General features: G+C 40.9%; 1 protein-coding gene across 3 annotated transcripts in view; it reads left to right on the top strand.

Moving 5' to 3' along the window:
• The window catches only part of MAP3K20 (mitogen-activated protein kinase kinase kinase 20), a 129,977-nt gene that overhangs the window by 39,245 nt on the left and 69,673 nt on the right, over positions 1-21,059 (top strand). For all 3 annotated transcript variants that reach the window (XM_034785402.1, XM_034785401.1, XM_034785403.1), the window contains exons 4-7: positions 12,729-12,830; positions 14,654-14,719; positions 17,901-17,929; positions 18,032-18,169. In XM_034785402.1, the coding sequence (XP_034641293.1) occupies positions 12,729-12,830; positions 14,654-14,719; positions 17,901-17,929; positions 18,032-18,169 (335 nt within the window). The remainder of the gene's footprint in view (positions 1-12,728; positions 12,831-14,653; positions 14,720-17,900; positions 17,930-18,031; positions 18,170-21,059) is intronic.

Below are 21,059 nucleotides of genomic sequence, written 5' to 3' on the forward strand. Positions count from 1 at the left end.
TTCCTTTGACTTTTTTTTTTATAATATAGAAGGTCTTAACGTTGCTAGATCCTAACTCAAACTGTGAACTGAATGCTTTTGTTTTGCTGTTGTAAGTGTATGGCATAAAGTCTTAAATAAACTAATTATGTCTACATAATTGGAAACCATGTTTCTATTTCTACCTATGATTAAATGTATTCTTAACATTACTGACATTCTGTCTAAATGCACTTACGGCTGCAATACCTAACTGGTCACATTGCTTGCACCCACATTGAGTCAGTTGCAGGACTGGAGGGTTTCTCAACTAGGGCCTGATCTACACTTACAATTTAGGTTGATATACAGCTACATCAGTCAGAGGTGTGAAAATATCCACATTCCTGAGTGCCATCGCTATGTCGACTCAACCCCCAATGTAGACACAGCTAAGCTGAAGGAAGAATGCTTCCATTGATCTAGCTACTGTTGTTCAGGGAGACAATGTCCTTACACCAATGGAAAAACCCCCTCCATTGGTGAAGGCTGCATCTACACTATGGGGTTATGCCAGCATAGCTATGGGACTGTAGCTATGCGGGTATAGTTGCCATAGTGTAGACATACCCTAGACTAGGCACTTCTCAAACGGAGTTCTCCATCTTATTCTCCCATCACTTTGCATAAATAAATTTCATAGTCCATACTCAGTTTGACTTCATCATCATTTGTCCTGTCATGTAGATCTTGTACATTAGCATTATAAGCCCCGAACCGAGGCAGTTTTTATCACAGAAGGCTTCCTGCATGGCTCTATATTTTGTTGGCTTACTGTATCCTATCTGCAAGGTAATATAATGTGTAGCCAGTTTTAGTCAACACTGAATTTTTAATAGTTTTGATATTTTGAAAGCAAGTATGGAAATGATGACAAAAACTGCCTCTTCTAAAAGAACCAAAACAATTATTTTTGCAAGCTATGAACTGAATTGCTTGACATTCTTTTAACTACAGGGATATTTTAATAAATGTACTCAACTGGGTATACACGTCTCTCTCTTATCCGTTAAGTGAGTTATTGAAGTTTATTTTATTTCTGCAGCCCAGCATCTCCCACAATTCTGAGATGTCTGAGCTGTTCTCTCTGCAGTTCTGAGGTGGTGCCACATTGCAGCACAGCCTGAACTGGCCATGACTGCTTCTCCAGTTTGCCACTAGAATTTTTGCCTTTATATACTGCTCCATATATTCTGCCTCTATATACTGTATAACAGCAGCTAGAGGTGGTTTGCTTTATTCCTGAACATTTCCTTTGACTGTTCTATTTCAATTCATTTTGGAGTTGGAGTTGTATGAAATTTTAGCTTATACTGACTTTACAAGTGTTTTTTATATAGCTTGTTGTAAAACTAGCCAAATATCTAGATGACTTAATGTACTACCTGGAAGACCTCTCCCTTTGAAAGTAAATGATCTGGTTCTTTATCCCTCCCTACTTATTTTCACTGCTCACTACTTCCCAGACATCTCAATGTAGGAGATAGTGGGCCGCACAATGGGAAATTCTTGCCCAGTAATGTCCTTTCTGCTAGCAGCGTCTCCAGCAATTGCCCCCACCCCCTATGTCTTCAATAGCCAAGGGACAACATTTAATTTTTTATGACTGTCGTTTGTGGGCTCATTAGCCTAGGTCACTGGTTGGTATTCAGTTAATTCTAATAGTTTTTACACAGCTTTGTAATTAATTATCTGTCGGGAAGCTGGAGAAGGGAGCATGGCCATCACCACCTGTATTACAACAACAATGACCGACCTCTGGAAGTGCAGAGGGGAGGGGAACAGCCAATCCTCATCATAAATTAGAGAAGCTTAAAGGCTGTTTTAAACTATGCCGGCTGCTAATGCCCTCCTGCAATCAGCTGGGTACAAGGATATCGTAGCCATCCCCTTATGGCAGCAACCAGGGGAGGAGGTAGCATAGGAGCTCTGCTATGTTAGCTTCATACCACTTGAAGATTCCTCTATGCTACCGAAGAATCCTATGTCTAGGTACATCAACTTTAGGGCTTCTCTGTGCTGCCAGGGCAATGCAAAGCTGCTGTAGCACACTGGAGTATTGGGGCCAAATAGTGTTCCTTTAAGAACAGAATTGACTAGTTTTCAGTAAATGTTATTGTAGGGTAAAAGGCTGTTGGGTTTAGGATAGTTGATTCATTCACAAAATCCGGTTATATACCACTGAGGCCTTGTCTACACAGTGCTTTAGTCTGCACCAGAGAGGTGAAAATTTTAGTTTTCACTTGCATGTCACACACTGACTGTCCCATGTGGATCCTGCTAGTGTGCACTAAAAGTTCCTAGAGCACATTAATATAGTACTGTTTGAAATGGGACTACATTAACATGTGCTAGGGAGCTTTTAGTGCATGCCAGCAGTGCACAACATGTTAGTGCAGGCTAAAATTTACATCCCTCTGGTGCAGTTTAAAGTACCGTATACAGGGACGGCTCCAGGCACCAGCTGAGCAAGCTCGTGCTTGGGGCGGCAGATTGTTCGAGGCGGCGTTCTGCCCAATCCTAGGCTGCTTTTTTTTTTTTGTTCTGCTCCGGCCGCCCTGTAGGGGGCGGTGGCGCGGAGAACCAGAGCGCCCTGCAGGGCAGTCCTCTTTCTTCCCTCCCCACCGACCGGAGCGGAGCCCTCGCGGCAGGCGGCAGGAGGTGGTGCAGCGGGAGGGGCCGCGTGGCAGCGCCCCTGCTGTAGCCCTGGCCGCCCCCTTCTCTCTCTCTCTCTCTCCCGCCCGCTCCCTCCCTCCCCTCCCCCCCAAGCCGGCACCCGCGCTCCAGCCGCGTCGCGGTTTCTTTGGTTTTTTTTTTTTTTTTTGCCGTTCTGGCCACCCCGTTTTTTTTGGTTTTGTTTTGTTTTGTTTTTTGCTTGGGGCGGCCAAAAAGCCAGAGCCGGCCCTGACCATATAGACAAGCCTTAAGGCTTTAAATTTCTCCTGTACCATTTATATGTGTAGTTTGTTTTCTAAGATTAGTCTACTGCTTATAATGCTAGGTTGCCAGATACATGATATTGTATTTAGAGACTAAATGAATTAGTAGTAGGTAAAAAATGTTTATCTAGCAGAATGATAAAGGAATGTGACAGAACTTACACTTGCACTGTCTAATGTTTAATAAAATATATCTTTTTAAGTGACTTCTAATTGTTAAAATAATTCAGAAACAATAATCAGGGGAAATTGTGTGTTTATTTGTATGGTACTTTCTTTGGAGGAAAACATTTAAATATATTCATACACTTACTTTTCTAGGTTGAGGTAGTGCCAAAATATAAAAAGAGGAAAAAATAGCAGTTTGACTATATTTGCTACATAGCTCAAATTATAAATGCTCTATTTATTTAAAAAAAAAAAAAAAAAGACATTAAAGCGCCTTTTTCCCTCCTCTATATCTTTGTCTGGCCTGGTGACCAGTCTATCTGTAACAGCCACTGGGGATAGGTCGTATCTGGTTGGTTACCTTATTGTGTTTTGTTAGGGGCACTGTAACAGGCCCCCTTCTCGCCCTTTGGATCACCACAAACAGTTTGGACACTTCCGAGTTTACAAGTACCAGTGTATTATCTATTAGGTCTCCTCTACCACTTCACCAGTACAGTCCCTTGTGCAGCAACATACAATTGGATGTAAACTTCCCCAATAGTCCATTCTCTGGGAATGGAGAGGCAAGAATTTATCATGAGATCCTCTACCCTGCGGCTCTGGCTAGCCTTCCCTTTTCACTTCCTTTCTGTCCTTTAACTGTTCCCAGAAGATGGGTTGATTGCTGTCATTAGTTCATCAACCTCTGGCCCAGTGGTGGGCAACCTGCAGCCCATCTAGGTAATCTGATTGTGAGCGGTGAGACATTTTGCTGACGTTGACTGTCTGCAGGCACGCCCCCCCGCAGCTCCCAGTGGCCGCAGTTTGCCAATGGGAGCAGCAGGAAGCAGAGGGCCAGCAGCAAAGGGGCATTACAGGGATCAACGGCAGTGCCACATGAAAGTGAAGGAACTATGCCAAACATACCACAAAGTGAAGGAGGGCAACAAGAAATCTGCTGCTGCCCTGCAGACCTGCCACTTTTACAGCGAACTCCTTGCCATACTTGGTAGAATCCCAACCAGCACCTTGCAGACAAGTTTGGATACCTTGGAGGCGCCAGAGATAGACGCTCCTGCCATGAACAGCATGGTGGAAGAGAAGAGAGGAAACACGGTGGGGGACTCAAACCATGTTCCAGAACCAGTTTGAAACTCTGCAGAAGAATAGCCAGTCCTGCCAGACAAGTACAGATGAGCCCGCTGAGGAGAAGGGGAAGGGAGCTTGGGTAAGTGTTTACGTGCATTATTCCTTGCGTGTGTGTTTTTTTTTTTTGTTTGTTTTTCTGCTTTTCCTTTCTCTAAAACCTTATCTCGCTCCCTGCTTCTCTCCTGTATTTGACAAAAGTATTGACTTTTTGTTGCTTACTTGTATTATGTTAGGGAATAAATCCTAAGAAGGGTTTTATGGTATTTCAGTTACACAGTCCCTATCAGAATAGTGTTCTGTGCTCAAGTAGGGGTAGAACTAACCGAGGTAGAGTTGGCGACACATCAGCTTTTCAATTCTTTGGCTTGTTGGGCTAGATGGTTTGCCATGCAGAGTACTCTGTTTATCAGAATAGGATTTCTCTTCTATCCTCTTGAGAAATACTCTGCCATCCTCTCCCAAAGATTTCTAGGGGTGGCAGCCTAATTTCTTCCCCTGAGATAGGAGACTTTCTCATGCCACACTGTGGTGAATTCAGCTTGTATCATTGACATAAACAGGCTGGCAGCACACACATCTGGGCAGCTTTGGGATGCCAACTGCAGCTGGGAGCTCTGTGTCTTTGTGACCCTCAGGAATGAGATATCAGCCAAAATAAACCCCTTCCTGTGAAAATTCATAGATGCCAAGGCCAGAAGGGACCATTGTCATTATCTTGTCTGATCTCCTTCTTGAATTATGGGCACCAGAACTGAACACAGTATTCCAGTAGCAGTCACACCAGTGCCAAATATAGAGGTAAAATAACCTCTCTACTCCTACTCGAGATTCCCCTATTTATACATGCTAGGATCACATTAGCTCTTTCGGCCACAGCATCACAATGGGAGCCCATGTTCAGCTGATTATCCACCATCATCCTCTGATCTTTTTCAGGGGCACCGCTTCTCCAGATAGATGCCCCCATCCTGTAAGCATAGCCTATAAAACTTATTTGTAGATGTATACCTTTATATCTAGCCATATTAAGCACATATTGTTTGCTTGCCCACTTTACCAAGCAATCCAGATCACTTTGAATCAGTGACCTGTCCTCTTCATTATTTACCACTCTGCAGTGTCATTTGCAAACTTTATCAGGGATGATTTTATGTTTTCTTCCAGGTCATTGATAAAAATGTTAAATAACATAGGGCCAAGAACCGGTCCCCATTGGAAACACTGCTGGAAACACATCAGCTCGATAATGATTCCCCATTTACAATTACATTGTCTCGCAGCCCACAATCCGATTACTCTGATGGGCCGCAGGTTGTCCACCATTGTCTTTGGGGGACCCAGCTATTTACCTCTCTCCGTTGTGAAAAATGGTCATTTATTCTTACCCTTTGTTTCCTATCTTTTAACTAGTTACTGATCCATCAGAGGACCTTCCCTCTTATCCCATGACAGCTTACTTTGCTTAAGACCCTTTGGTGAGGCACCTTGTCAAAGGCTTTCTGAAAGTCCAAGTACACTGTATCCCTCAAACAATTCTAATAGATTGGTGTGGCATGATTTCCCTTTACAAAAGCCATGTTGACTCGTCCCCAACATATCGTGTTTATCTGTGTATCTGATGATTCTGTTCTTTACTTTATTTTCAACCAGTTTGCCTGGTACTGAAGTTAAGCTTACAGAAGCGATCCTGGCAATTAGCGGTCAGAAGTCTTTTTTAAAAATAGGTGTTACATTAGCTATCATCCAGTCATCTGGTATAGAGGCTGATTTAAATGATAGATTACATACCAGAGTTAGTAGTTCTGCAATGTCATATTTGAGTTGCTTCTGAAGTCTTGAGTGAATACCATCTGGTCCTGGTGACTTATTACAGTTTAATTTATCAATTTGTTCCAAAACCACCTCTAATGACACCTCAATCTAGGACAGTTCCTCAGATTTGTTACCTAAAAAGAATGACTCAACTATGGGGATCTCCCCCAAATCCTCTGCACTGAATACTAATGCAAAGAATTCATTAGCTTCTCCACAATAGCCTTGTCTTTCTTGAGTGCTCCTTTAGCACCTCAGTATTCCAGTTCTTTCTTGGCCTGCCTTATTAAGCTTTTTTGCTTAACTTGCTAGAATTGATGCTCTTTTTCTGTTTTCCTTACTAAGATTTGACTTCCAATTTTTAAAGGATGTCTTTTTGCTTCTTACCACCTGTTTTACTCTGTTTAACTATGCTGGAATTTTTTTTATCTTACTGTTTTATTTGTGGTATACATTTAGTTTGAGCCTCTGTTACGGTGTTTTTAAATAGTCTCCATGCAGTCGGCACACAGTGCACCCTTGCAACTGTTCTTTTTAATTTCCGTTTAACTAGCTTCCTCATTTTTGTGTAGTTCCCCTTTTTGAAGTGAAATGCTACCGTGGTGGGATTCTTTAGCATTCCCTCCCCCCCCAGGATATTAAATTTAATTACATTATGGTTGCTGTTATGGAGCAGTTCAGCTATATTCACCTCTTGGATCAGATCCTGCGTTCCACTTATGACTAAATCAAGATTTGCCTCTCCCCTTGTGAATTCTAGGACAAGCTGGTCCAAATAGCAGTCATTTAATATGTCTATAAATTTTATTCTGCATCCCTTCCTGAGATGACATTTACCCAGTCAATAGGATAGTTGAAATCCCCCATTATTATTGTGTTTTCTGCCTTTGTAGCCTTTCTAATCTCTCTGAGCATTTCACAATCACCATCACCATCCTGGTCAGTAGTATCTTCTTACTGCTATATTCTTGTTGTTCAAGAATGGAATTTCTATCCATAGAGTTTCTGTGGTACAGTTTGATTAATTTAAGATATTTACTTTATTTGGCTCTATGCTTTTTTTTTTTTTTCATATATAGCGCTATTCTCCCACCAGCATGACTTACTCTGTCATTCCTATATGTTTTGTACCTTGGTATTACCATGTCCCATTGATTACCTTCATTCCACTAAGTTTCTGTGATGCCTGTTATATCAATATTCCCATTTAATGTCAGGCACTGTAGTTCACTCATCTTAGTATGTAGACTTCTAGCATCTGTGAATAAGCACTTGTACATTTTGTCAATATTCAATGACAATGTGTTATATTTAAATGAGACCTTTTTTATGTTTGTTCGTCACTAGCTGCTACCTATACTCCTGCCATTAATTTTTAGTTGTGTGATCTGTTCTTATTTATCTGTTAGGACAAAGTCTCAAAAAATTCCTCGGCATTGACTGCAACACTTGGTTAGGAAATTGTCAGCTATAATGTTTAGAAATTCTAAGGGTGTTTTAGTATTGGCAGCATAGAACCTCCTACATATGTCACTCAGATTGAAATCCCCCAGGATGATGCAGCTGTTTTTCCTACAAATTATAGATAAGTGTGTAAGGAGAAAGCCATCCTGTTCCCTAGTGTGATTTGGTGGTTTGTAGCAGACACCAACCAATAGCCCATCTTGTGTTTTATCTGTTAGGACATTGATTTGTAAGCATTCAAGATAATTTTCTTCCAAGTTACCAGTGACTCAGAAAGAGGTAATGCCATTTTGGTCATAGAGTGCCACTCCCGCTCTCCATTTGCCTATTCAGTCCTTCCTAAATAGGTTATAGCCATTGATTTTAACATTCCAGTTGTGCAAATCATCCCATCAGGTTTCAGTAAGAACCGCTAGACTGAATTTATGCTCATAAACGGGCAATTCCAGTTCCTCTTTTTTGTTACCCAGGCTCTTAGCATTGGTGTAAAGGCAATTTAAGAATTTCTTCTCTTCATGTCCTTTGGATCCTTGATTAATATTGTCCTTAACATCTTGCTTTTGTGCTAAGTGAGTGCTCCTATCTTCCCTCTTTTTACCCTCCCCTTTTGCTATTAAACTAGTGCCAATATATTCTCTGCCATTTCCCTATACCTGTACCAGAGGGGATGGAGGTGGTGTAACACTAAACTTCATAGCAACATGGAACAGAACACCCCCTGCTCCGACTCCTCCATATTCACCATGGTTTGAGATAGAGTGGTGCTGTAGTGAGGCTCTCCAAAGCCACAGTGGCAATAAAGCATTTCTTATTAAAAGTGTTTATGGGAATGACATAAGGCAGTTTTGAGACTTAGCTTTTCTTTTCCATTGTGACTATAAATCTAATGGTGTATCTGTCTGGTTTTATCAGCAGCTTCTGGTGTGATGGCCTTGAGGGTTCCCCCGCACTGAACATCTGACCCTGATCAAGAGGAGAAGGAAGAGGATTAAGGAGTGTAGGTTATGCAAGATCCATCCTCCCAGCCACAGTTGCCTTGGACCATGATCAAAGGGCTTGGCAGTGCCCTTCAGAATGGGAACAAGGAGAGAGACTGAGAATGGAGAGAGTGGTTGCTGCAGAAGATGCAAAAGAACCAAGAGATGCATCAAGAAACGTACCAGGATGTAATGGGGTTGCTCAGGCAACAAACACAAATGTTGCAGAGCATGGTTGACCTACAGGCCCAGAGATCCCAGACCCAGCAGCCTTTGCAGTCCTTGGAGAGCTGCATGGTCCCTGCCCCCAACAACTCCCACCATACCACATGGCACCACAGTGTATATCCTTACACCTACCACTCCAACCGGGGCACAACAAGGAGAACCAAAGCTACACACATACCGACCTGAGAAAACTAGTAGTCACAACGGACTACATTGAACTACTGTTTACTTACATGGACATAAATGTTTATTGTTTACTTCCATTTTCACCTGGTTTTGTAAACTGTGTTCCCCCTCTTAACAGTGCTGGTAAAAAAAAAAAAAATAGCCTTGTATGTCTTTGTTTGCACTTTAATTTGGTTAACTGCTATTTTCCACATAGTTTTTGGAAAGTCTCAGTATCTTTATTAGTTCACACCAGGCACTGCAAAACACATAATGGGAGGCAAAGACACAATGTACATCAAGCGTTCCAGAATTCATAGTGGCAGGCTTGGACCAAACCAATATATAATCTAAAACACACGACAGACACTATTTCATGAAAGCTGTGCTATGGCTGACTCTTGACATGCTCTTTTAAAGCCTCCCTCAACTGCACAGCACTGGTGGTAGCCCTTTTTCCTTCACCTCACAGATATTACGTAGGTCACAACATGCAGCTATAACCATTGGGGTGTTTTTCTTGCTGAGATCCAATCTATTGAGATCCAATCCAGCGTCCCTTCAGTCTACCAAAAGCACATTCAACAGTCATGGGGCACCTGATGAGCCAGTATTTGAATCTTTCCTTGGTGCTGTTGAGGTGGCCAGTGCACAGCTTCATGAGCCGGGGGAGTAAGGGTCACTATTGACATTTCAATATTGCCAGTGGTAATCTGCCAGTCGGGGAAGAATGTCCCTGTTTACAGTTCTCTGAATAGTTGTGTTCTTAAAAATGTGTGTGTCATGCACCTTCCCTGACAAGCCTACATTGTTATCTGTGAAATGTCCCTGATGATCATGAGCGCTTTTATGATGGAAAAGTGGCCTTTTCTGTTGATGTGCTCTGTAGCAAGGTGGGTTGGTCCCAAAATAGTGATATGCCTGCTACCTATCACCCTACCATAGTTTGGGAACCCCATTGCTGCAGATCCATCTGTGATGTTCTGCACATTGCCAAGGGTCACAGTCCGATATAGCAGGAGACATTTAATGGCTCTACAAACTTCCATCACTATGGCCCAAACTCTGGGTTTTCCAGCTCCAAAATGATTTCCCACTGACCAATAGCAATTCAGTGCTGCAAGCTTCCAGAATGCAAGTGCCACACTCTTCTCCACTGTCAATGCAGCTCTCATTCTGGTGTCCCTGTGCTGAAGGGCTGGGGCGAACTCGGCATGCAGGTCCAAGAATGTGGCCTTTTGCATTCAAAAGTTTTGCAGCCAGTGCTCATCATTTTAAATGTGCATTATGACAATGCAGTTCCAACAGTAGGGACTCACTGTCTACCATGTGAAGCTGCTCCAAAAATGCCAGCAGCAACCTGGAATGTTTTTTCACTGTGCCCATTAGCTTCTAGTTATTGTGCTCGAACATCTCCACATTGTTCTCATCTTAGTCCTAATGGTAGCAGTACTTCCTCAAGCTGTGCACATACTGGACAATGATGCTTCCTGGATGTATTAGCAATGCACATAAGAACTGTGATGAGCTCTGCAGGCTCCATGCTTCTGTCAGAGTGATGGTGGAGACCAAAAAGTGCTGCGTGGGACTGTGGGAGTTTTGAAAAATTACTGGATGTGGCAGGTAGTATGGGATATAGAAACCTGCATGTTAGGAACTTGACCTGTAGCTCTCAGAAATCCCTGGGCACTTTGCTACTATCCCACAAAGCACTGTGAAAAGGTCCCAAAAGGCACTGCGCCACACAGCAGTGTGGGGCACCGCTGGGATATCTATCCAGTGCACCGCTGGGATATCTATCCAGTGCACCGCACTTTGCATCGACACAAGCACTCCTGGTGAGTATGGGGAGCGCTGACACAGGAAGCCAAGCATGCATACGTCTGAGCGATATACAGACTTCAGTGATTGTATGCCAACATAATTTTCATTGACTGAACTTGGCAGTATAGACATGGCCTAGAAGTTGTGCTTACATACCGAGGTTCTGTCCGCCTGTTCTGGCCACTTTGCACCAGTCAGATGGTTTAAAGTGGTGGAATCTGGCTCTAAGAGACCAACTGATGATTTCCCTGGTGTAGGGAAGTTCTCAGCTGGTTTAAAGTGGTGTAGCTGGGTCCTACATCATCTGCCCCTATACATCCTGACATAGAGGCTGGGAGCAGGTGAGATGTAGTGTCTGCTTAATTCACTACTAGGATATAGTGTCATAGCAACCATAACCAGTTGTCAGAAGTTACAGCAGCCCCTACGCTGCTCCAACATATGCCAATGGGCAGGGCAGGCACAATTGCACCAGGAAAATCAGGGAGGCAGAACTTGTTTCTGACAGCTTCTCCCGTCCCCACATTTCTCACACCAAGCCTATCCTAGCACAGGTGAAAATTTGGCCACAGCACTTCAACATTAGACCATTTTTTTCTTAACAAAAATTTCTCTTTCTACTTATCTGACTCTCCTGTTTTCCCTCCCCCAAAAAAACCTAATTTAAGGTCATATTCTAATACTTGACTCATATATTTTTAGACAATAAGTAAAGTAGATTATCTCCTACTTTGTGATGGACTGTTTTGCCCTCCCTCATGTACAACGTTGCACAATAATACAGTGATGACGAGTGTCCACCTTCCTCTGCAGCACTAAATATTGGACACTGCTGGAGTCCATTTGACGAACCAGTAATCTGATCAAGAATGGCAAATCCTGTGTTCCCATGAAGAACAACTTTATGATTTAAAGTACTGAAAAATTACTATCAAATGGCACTGTGGAGTTCCAAGTTTGTATTTGTGACTTTGGAATCAGTTGTGCTCAGTTTGCAGTAAATAGATTGATTTTTCTAGCCCTGCAAACTCAGCCTGGGCTCTGAAAGTCAAAGTGGATTCTCTCCACACATCATCACCAACAATAAAGAGCCCTACAGGCCAAATTAGCCCTTGGGGTGTATGTCTTCACTGCAATTGGAGATGTGATTGCAGCATGTGTAGACATGTCTGAACAAGCTTTGATTTAGCTAGCTTAGGTGCCAACTGCAGCATGCGCTAGCTGCCAGAGACCGTACCCAGACTCACTGCGGGGCTTGTACTTGGGCAGCTAGCCCATGCTGCCATGGCTTCACTGCAGTTGGTACCTGGACTAGCTAGTTCGAAGCTGGCTTGTGTATGTCTACACATGCTGCAGATAGACCTCCAACTGTGGTGTAGACATGCCCTTAGTTACACCTGTGCAACCACACTTCTGTTAATGGGTTTGCACAGATGTCATTGTTCCGAACAAAGTAATTTGTAAATAATTCTGTTGACAATGAACAAGAAGGAATAGAATCCACCTTGCTTTCTTAGCAGTGTTGGCTCTGCAGGGATAAGAACAGAGAAAAGCCGTACAACTTATTTTAGTCCCTCAAGTCAGTAGATGAAATACTGAATGAATATGCAAATGAGCAGGTGACATTTTTACATAGTTGTTTTTCTGAGCAGAACTGTGCTCATCAAACTTTTTTTTTAACCATTCCGATGTACCTGTCCCCAAATACTTGTCAAGCTCCTGATCTGGCTAATCTGAATTCTATTTATGCTGAGCCTTTCTACTGTCTTAATTTTAAAGTCCACTACTTACCTGTCTGGGGATAATTAAAAACAAAATGCCTCTGTTTTACACCCCTGCAGAATACAACCTGCTGCTAACTATTGAACCCACAGAGTCTTATTGCAGAGTTTTATATGAGGATTACATTTGTCTATAAATAGATTCAGTCGGTGGTGGTAAATCACCCAGCTTTTGATTTAGAAGCAACATTTTGACACATGCTATGTATCTTTTTTAATAGAATATGCTTCTGTTGGCTCATTGTATGATTACATTAATAGCAACAGAAGTGAAGACATGGATATGGAGCATATGATGACCTGGGCAACTGACATAGCTAAAGGTAAGAGAGGCTGATTTCTAACAATAACTCCCTCCCATTGATCATTTCTAGTTGTGTTTTGGCTCTAAATCCCAGCAGAATATTTTTCATGAGTGACTGTGTATAGAAATATATTGCATAGATATATCAATATCTAGGTTTATGGCTTATATTGGCTATATAGGGATAGTCAGGAAAATTAAGATGAAATAAAGTGACCTTAGTGCACTTTAGTTTAAGCAAGACTAAGAGCTTCCCTACGCTGAGAAGTGAATTTTGGTTTAAGGTGGGTGGGGTTTGAATTTTAAGTGGAATAGCTATTCCTGATTAAATTCCTGTGTGGACACTTTCCAAGAAGAGTGCCTTATTCCAAATTAGCTTAATCCACTTCCAAAGGGAGTCAGGAGTGGCTATTCCAGAATACCTTCCCGTGTTAGTTAAAGCAAACTAAAACTACTTTACTTCTAAATGAGAGCACCCAACACAGGGGTTTTATGCACTTTAAATAATGTGCTCTAACTTCACACCTTTAGTTAATTTGTCTTAACTTTCTTTAGGCCTGGTCTACACTGGGGGAGGGGGGTGTCTCGATCTAAGTTACGCAACTTCAGCTACGTGAATAACATAGCTGAAGTCGATGTACTTAGATCTACTTACCACGGTATCTTCACTGTGGTAAGTCGATGGCTGACGCTCCCCTGTCGACTCTGCCTGCGCCTCTTGTTCTGGTGGAGTACCGGCGTCGACTGGAGAGCGCGTGGCGATCGATTTATTGCATCTAGACTAGACACGATAAATCAACCCCCGCTGGATCCATCACTGCCTGTCAATCCAGCCCGTAATGTAGACATGTCCTTAGTGTCTAGACAAGCCCTTAGACTACTCAATGGAACAGTTTAATTAGAAATGATCCAAGTAACTTGAGACAGGTGGATGCTATTCTGTATGTATTGTACCACACACAAAAATTTTAAAACACTCTTCAAAATTTCCCAAGTAATTTGACTGGTTTTTTTTAAATTACTTAAAGTGCTAGTAAACAGTTTTTAGTCCCTTTTTGTTGTTAAATACACATTCAAAGACTAGCTAATTCTTTAAGGCCCTGATCCTGCATTCAGATTGGTCAGTGTTGATCCCTGTGCACATGTGGTGTCCCATAGAAGTCCTTGGGCTCTTCAGGAGTCCATGCTAGAGAATCTCAGTGCCCCAGGGACTAAATGGCTAAACCACAATTTATTTTTATCTATTTTTAAAAGGTTTGTAAGTGCCAGCCTTTTGGGAGTTTTATCTTAAAATACCCAAGTTACTCGCTAAATATTTTCATCTGAATAATGAAGGCTAGTGGTTACATTTTATATCCTCCAAGCCCTAGAAGAAGGTACAGCAGATAAGGCATTGGGCTTGTCATTATGATTAACTCTATGCAATTATCGTTTAAATCCCAACATTGAGTGTGATGTTTAGACGCAAGAGCAAGTTGCAGAATACCTCCAACTGTTGGAACACAGATCATATTTCTGGTTGATAAGCCTATCTAGGACTCACCCAGCTCTGCCTGCATTAGATGTTTAAAGATATTTAAAATAGGAAATGAAAGAAGAGAAATAAGAGCATAAAAATTATATATTGGGTGGGTGATGTCTCAATCTATTTATGTTCACGTACATGGCACTGTATTACATGTATACTTTTAAATACTTTAGGGCTCTCTACATGCAAATAATCACATAGGCAAGCAGCATTCCTCTTCTAATGTACTATAGATCATCATTAACACAAGCATTGACAAGCAGTGGCCTTGCTAAGCCACCATAATTTAAACACTTTCCCTCATTTTTCTATAGGAATGCACTATTTGCATATGGAGGCTCCGGTCAAAGTAATTCACAGAGATCTGAAGTCTAGAAATGGTAAAGTAACCTTACACTTAAGTGATTCTATATTTCTACTTTCAGTTAATGTGACAATTTAACTTTAGCCTTCGAGAGATACAGGGCTAAATCTTCAGCTGTAGCTAAGATACGCAGCTGAGGCAGAGAAAAGACAGCACTAAGCCATCTTTGTGTTCCCTGCCCCGAATTCTGAGGCTATCTGGGCACCATTCCAGTCCCTGGCATAATTCAGAGCAGTCCGTAGTGCTGCTTTAAATTATGCCTTGTTTCCCAGAGTCTGTTCCAGCAGCCAAGGTTTGTCAGGGTACTTTCCCTTTTTCCTGGAAATGTCCTGTATGCTGAGGCCCAGGAAGGGATGGTGGAGGACTGCTATGAAGAGTGCAAAACAGCCGAAATGGACTTGAGATTCGTGCCCAGTATCTTCTCTAAAAATGTTTTAGTTCTTTCAGCATTGATTGAACTTTTGCAGATGATAGTGCTTCTGAAGAATGTAATTGGCTGTGGGGTTTGAATGAAACTGTTCTACTTGGTTAGTTCCAGACCAGTTATGAAACATGCTGAAAAGTGACTTTAATTGAAATATTTACTACTTGTAAGTGGCTTACAAATTATTCTGATTCACCAAATGCTGTATAAGAATGTCATCATGGAGAAATGGCTGGATGTAGTTTCATTCTTAAGTATCTTTTTAAGAAAATATTTATTTTGTTTTATAAACTTTGATTAATCATTGATGCTATTATTGCTAAAGTGAATCTCTGGGAGGAATCATTGTGAACCTTTAATACTGTAATGGGAAATATTGGATATTTCTTTCCGTATTTGTAGTTTGGATTTTATAGTTAGAAATCTCCTTCTACCTTTGTTTAAGGGTGAGCAAGGCTCACATCAGTTTTTGAGGTAAGCTTATTTTTTTGTGCTGAATATCCCCACTAACCAGGGCATAAAAGGCATTCAGAGCATATGTTTCAATTTACCCGTCTGAAAATTTTTATTTAGCTTCCATGAAAGTTTAGAGGAGATGTGCCAAAATGTACCATTTTAGGAAGTCATAGATGGTGATATAGTCAAAGGCTGCATGAGACATTTTGACTTAGAATACTACATTTATAGACCTAGTGAGAAATCTGGGTACAGCTGACAAACTTTCATGGAAAGTAAAAAGAGCCTTTAAACAAAAGAAAAGTTGAAACTTCTTAGTGTGCTGAATGATTTCCACAATTTGGTTAACTCAAAATTGACCCAAACCATCCACTTTTTAATAAATACCCTTTAGTATCAGTATTCGTTGCTTTATTACTATTGCCATAAGAATTAATCTTCATCAAGTCCTAATCTGAATGTAAGATCAAAATAAGCATAGAAAACCTCTGGATTCCAAAGATGTGGGCTTTTGCTTTGCCCTGGGATTTATCTGTATTCCTCAAAATATCAAATTTAATTTAAAATACAAAGTGGAGGGGCACTGGTGGCAGTGAAATAGTGGGTAATTCAAAGAAAAATGCTAATGTAGACAAGGTCCTAATGGTGTTCTCTGACGCAGTTATAGGGATTCTGTTTTCCTGTCCACCTGAGCCAAAAATAATAAATAAAAATTAGAAGACAGATTCTCCAAGCTGAGAGAGAAAACTATGCTAGTGGTGGATAGCTGCTCTTGTAGAGTGGACACACCCTTATTGGTGTGCAGCAAGGTCTTGTTTTATCTTCTTTGTTCCACATGGGAAGGAGCTGTAACAAAACCTGGGACCCGGAATTCCTATTTTCCCCATCTCCCAAGTGGTACAAGTAATGACAACTTCTCCTTTCCTCCCTTGCCAGCCAGAGGAAAAGAGGGAGCTGATGGAGTACTTAATACCCATCTGCTATATGCATTTCAAGAGGCATTGGTACAGTGGAACTCACTTAAAGGTGATAGACAACAGAAAAATCCTGAGATTGCACTGTTTTTTTTGCTGCTTCATGTTGATGAATCCCTGGAACATTTTTTATTAAAAAATAAATCCAAAAATGCCTTTTTCCCCTGCTTATATTTTACATTAAATATTCAATTCACATCTTGTCTGCCCTGATTTTATCTCTGATGACTAGAGAACTAGTGAAATGATGATGTCATAGGAGGCAAGAGAGTGAAGGTTGCGATGTGTAATTGAAAGTAGAGAATTTTTTTTTCAGTCAAACTCCTTGATTTTTCTGTTTTTGTTTGCAACTATTCAGCTTTTTAATAGCTAATTAATTTTGGAGATACTGGACCATCTTTGTTAAAGGTTAAATACCCCTGCCTCTTCAATTAAGGTGTTAGCGTTTACACTGAACATGAGATCTTTCCCAAGAGGTCTTTCAACAAAACCAGTGAAGAGACTTTACATTCCTGGTATTCTAAAGTAAACCAAACAGAACAATAATTTTGACTAGGTGTGTGGAGGAAACCTTCGAGTAGCAGGGTGTCTGGTGTTTTACATTATGCAGGAGGGTATAAGTCCAATTTTTTAAACATCTTTATCAGCTTACTATTCGAGTGGAAAGAAACTTCACTCTAAGTAAAGTGACACTTCAGTGTAAGAGGATTGAAAGTCCATTGAAACAATTCTAGACTTTCACTCAACTTTCACTGTAAGTGGAATTTGACTCTAACTGCATTGCCTACAAGCGGGTTCCACTGTGTTTGCTAATGCGCTGTAAAAGTTAGGGTAAAGGTGATTGTGGAAAGGGTATTTGATGAAAAATGTCACTGTGAAACTGAAAAATAATTCAAACATCACACTGAATTTTCTCCGACTTATTTGCAGCTAATGTCAATAAATGGATACATACAGTGGATGACATTGTAACCACAATTACAACTGTGTAAGGTGTTTGAGGAAATGTGTAAGGGAGGATTGAATTATAACTAAGGAGTTAGTTGTACTCTTTACTAATAAATGAAAATTTAATTTGCTAACTATTAATAGACCTCTTTGTGAATTTTTTTCTAACGCGGTTACAGAGTTTATTCATAGACTTTCAGGTATTTGACAAGTCTTCTTCAAACACTTCCCAAGAAATCAAGAGAATTGTGTGTGTCAATATATTCAAGTCCTGGATCAGTGTGGGATCATTTTTCTTTATAAAATGTCAACTGGTTTGCCATTCAGATGTTAATAACAAGATACATTGTTCTTTGTAATGTAATTTACTTACATTTTTTTTCTTGATTTTCCAGTTGTTATAGCTGCTGATGGAGTATTAAAGGTAGGAATATTTTAATTATTTGGAAGGTTTTGCAGCTCTTTTGCGTGATATCTTTGAAGTCAAATGAATGAGAAGTTGGCATTTATTGTTTGTTTTTGCCAGATCTGTGATTTCGGTGCTTCAAGGTTTCACCACCATACGACACACATGTCCTTGGTGGGTACCTTCCCTTGGATGGCTCCAGAAGTTATCCAGAGTCTCCCAGTGTCTGAAACATGTGACACGTATTCATATGGTGTGGTGAGTTGCTTTCATTTCTTTCTCTGGCATAACTGAGTTAGTAGAATGTAAAATGTGAAAATAGTGTTCGTAAATAAGGGCAATAGAGAAAGTTCACAAAATTTCATTTCAAAACAGTTTCATATATTTTATAATTACAAGCTGAAAACTGATAGTATGAGCAATATCTTGCATGCTTAGTAAGATAAGTAGTTGATTAGATTGTGCTGCCTTGCTAATCTGTGAAATGCAGAATGTATTTAAAATACTTTACCTATGTCAGGAGACAGGAAAGAGTTAGTAAACAGTTTACAGTTTGTAGCTGTGTTGTGTTTACAAAGGAATGGATATTAGTCTATCAGGAGCAACAAGTTATATTTTAGTAAGTTTATTAGAGAGGGTTGCCTAGAGTATTTCCATACAGTTGTGTGTCATGGAGTTGGTTTAAGAAAAGTGGTCTTACACCACTCTTCCACTCATATTGCTGTAAGAGCCTGCTACAATCAACTGATAACTGTTCTCAAAGGTAGAGAGGCACTGTATAGAAAGGTTGGTAAAAGTTTTGTGGGTTCTGCCACTTATTTAAAGGGGAGGGAATAAAACTGCTTGTAAGCAAATAAATATGTCAGTGAAATTTGGGAATATAGGAATTCTTTCACTCTGTTCCTACTCTGCGTCCTTGCAATCAATCCTGCATCGCTCCACAATTGAAGCTGACAGACAGTACAGCAGAAAGTAGGGTTGTGTGTGTGTGTGTCAGTGTGTTAAAGGAACGGAGATGGCAGGAATTAACAAGTCCTTCCTGACATTTTTGTCAGGTTTTACTTAATCAGTATTGTTTTAAACCAACTCCCCTACTCATTCATCATTAAAGTGATGACCTAATGGAAGAGGGAAAAAAAGCTATGTTGGCAAATCCAAAACTATAGTCTGATTTAATTGAGCTAAGACATATACAGTACTAGGATGTAAGCTAGTAAACATAAATGTTAATGTAAGCTGTTATTGAAAACAATAAAATATTTCCTATTGAAGGGAAGCATTTCAGTTCCAAATAGAAAAGAAACAAAAAAGAAATTCCAACCTAGTTCTAGAATTTTTTAGTTTAAAAGTTGTTACAGCTTAGTTAGGTATTGCACAAACCCTTGGAGCATTTAGTTGGTTATTTTCCCTGTGTATAAACAGTAAAGATCATTTGCTAATTCTGTGATTATATGTAAAACTCAGAGAACTTACAGTATAGCCATATGCTAGCCAGTTCACTATTAGTGAAATATTTTAATACAATAACCTCCCCACAAAATGGTTTTGCGTCTGTATACAGTTACATTGGCCTATGCCTTGTTGTCTTATAGTGATGCTTCAGTGTGCATAATAATATGTGATCCATATGGCTGTTTTATCATTCATATGTATTTTGGAGACTAATATGTTCTCATATGGACACCACCAATGTTTTAGAATTTTTAAATACTGTCATGGGGTGCACCACTCACTGCTTGTCTGGCATCTCCTCCTGGTCACTCAGGGGATTAGCTCTCAAGGTTGATGCCCCTTTCTGTTGTCGCACCCATCACATTGTCTCTCTCCTAGGTCTGCAGCCCCACTCTTGTCCCAGGAACCGCAGCGTTCTCTTTGTGACTTAGTCCTCCGGCTAGGTCACTCAGCATTCCCCTTTATGGGGTACAATCCTTCAATTCCCTGTCATTACCATAGTGACCCAGGCAGTCTTCCCATTCGCTGCCCTGACGGTTTATGCCATGCCCTCGCTGGCTGGTAGAGGAAGCCAGTCCGCCCTCTACTCCACGTTCCAGTCCAAGGACCCTCAACCCATCAGTTCTGGGCTTTTCTCTCCTAGCCCTTGCTGCTCCTTCTCTGGACTGCTTCCTACAACTCCTTGTTCCCCTCCTTATGTTGGATGTACCAGCTCCAAACCCTCCACTCTCTTCTCAGGGAATGACTACCCTTTCCCTGCACCATCTTTGTGGCTTTATAAGCCCCACCTTTTCCTGCACAGCTGAAGCTGATTGCAATCAGCTTCTTGGCTCTTCCTCCAGGTGCCGCCTGTGGCGTTAATAGCCCTATCTGCCCATCTTAATCCCTTCCAGTCCTGTGTGGGATGGACACCCCATCAGACACCTATGACCTGATCCACCCTGATGTTATTCCAGTTTTCCACCCCTCTGGCACCATTGATTTCAATGTAGATATTCAGGTGTAAACGTGGAGTAATGCAGTGGTGAATCAGACTCCTGCAAAATACAGTGGTCCAGATATTCTGCTGGGAATTACTGACTTAGCAAAGAATTTGTCCTAGTATATCTTTGAAAGTTGGAATTCTTCTCAACTAAACTTTTAGACTAGTAGTGAATATGCTTAAAGGCTAAGAATTAAAACCTTGGAAAAAGTAGATCTCTTGCTCTTACAATGATTTTATCTATAAAAATAAATTTTGAATAGTCCACTTTCAAAGTGTAACACTTGCCAGTGGCCTGTGTGCTAGACAGACAAATCTGTTTTTCTTCAGCTGAAGTGCAACTGAAGTTCTGATAACAAAGAGCAGGATCCTTTTCAAATGTAAACTAGTGAGATGCTAGGAAAGGGCATTCTGTTTGCAAAATCTGTAGTCTACCCTACATTTCCCCCTCTCCCCCCCCCATGGGTTTTCTTTCTATAAACGATTATGTGGCTGTGAATGTTGTTTGTTATGTAAGAGAGCCTCTTCCCATCAAATGACCAATCATTTCTGTCACCACTTAGGCCTGAGTCTTTCCTCAGGTGAGGTGAACTTTCCTATTTGCAAATGGGTCATATTGAATTAGGCCTGGTCTACACTAGGCGTTTATGTCGAAGTTAGCGCCGTTACATCGAATTAACCCTGCACCCGTCCACACCGCGAAGGTATTTAGTT

This window comes from Trachemys scripta, chromosome 11, assembly GCF_013100865.1.
Source record: "Trachemys scripta elegans isolate TJP31775 chromosome 11, CAS_Tse_1.0, whole genome shotgun sequence".
NCBI lineage: Eukaryota > Metazoa > Chordata > Testudines > Emydidae > Trachemys > Trachemys scripta.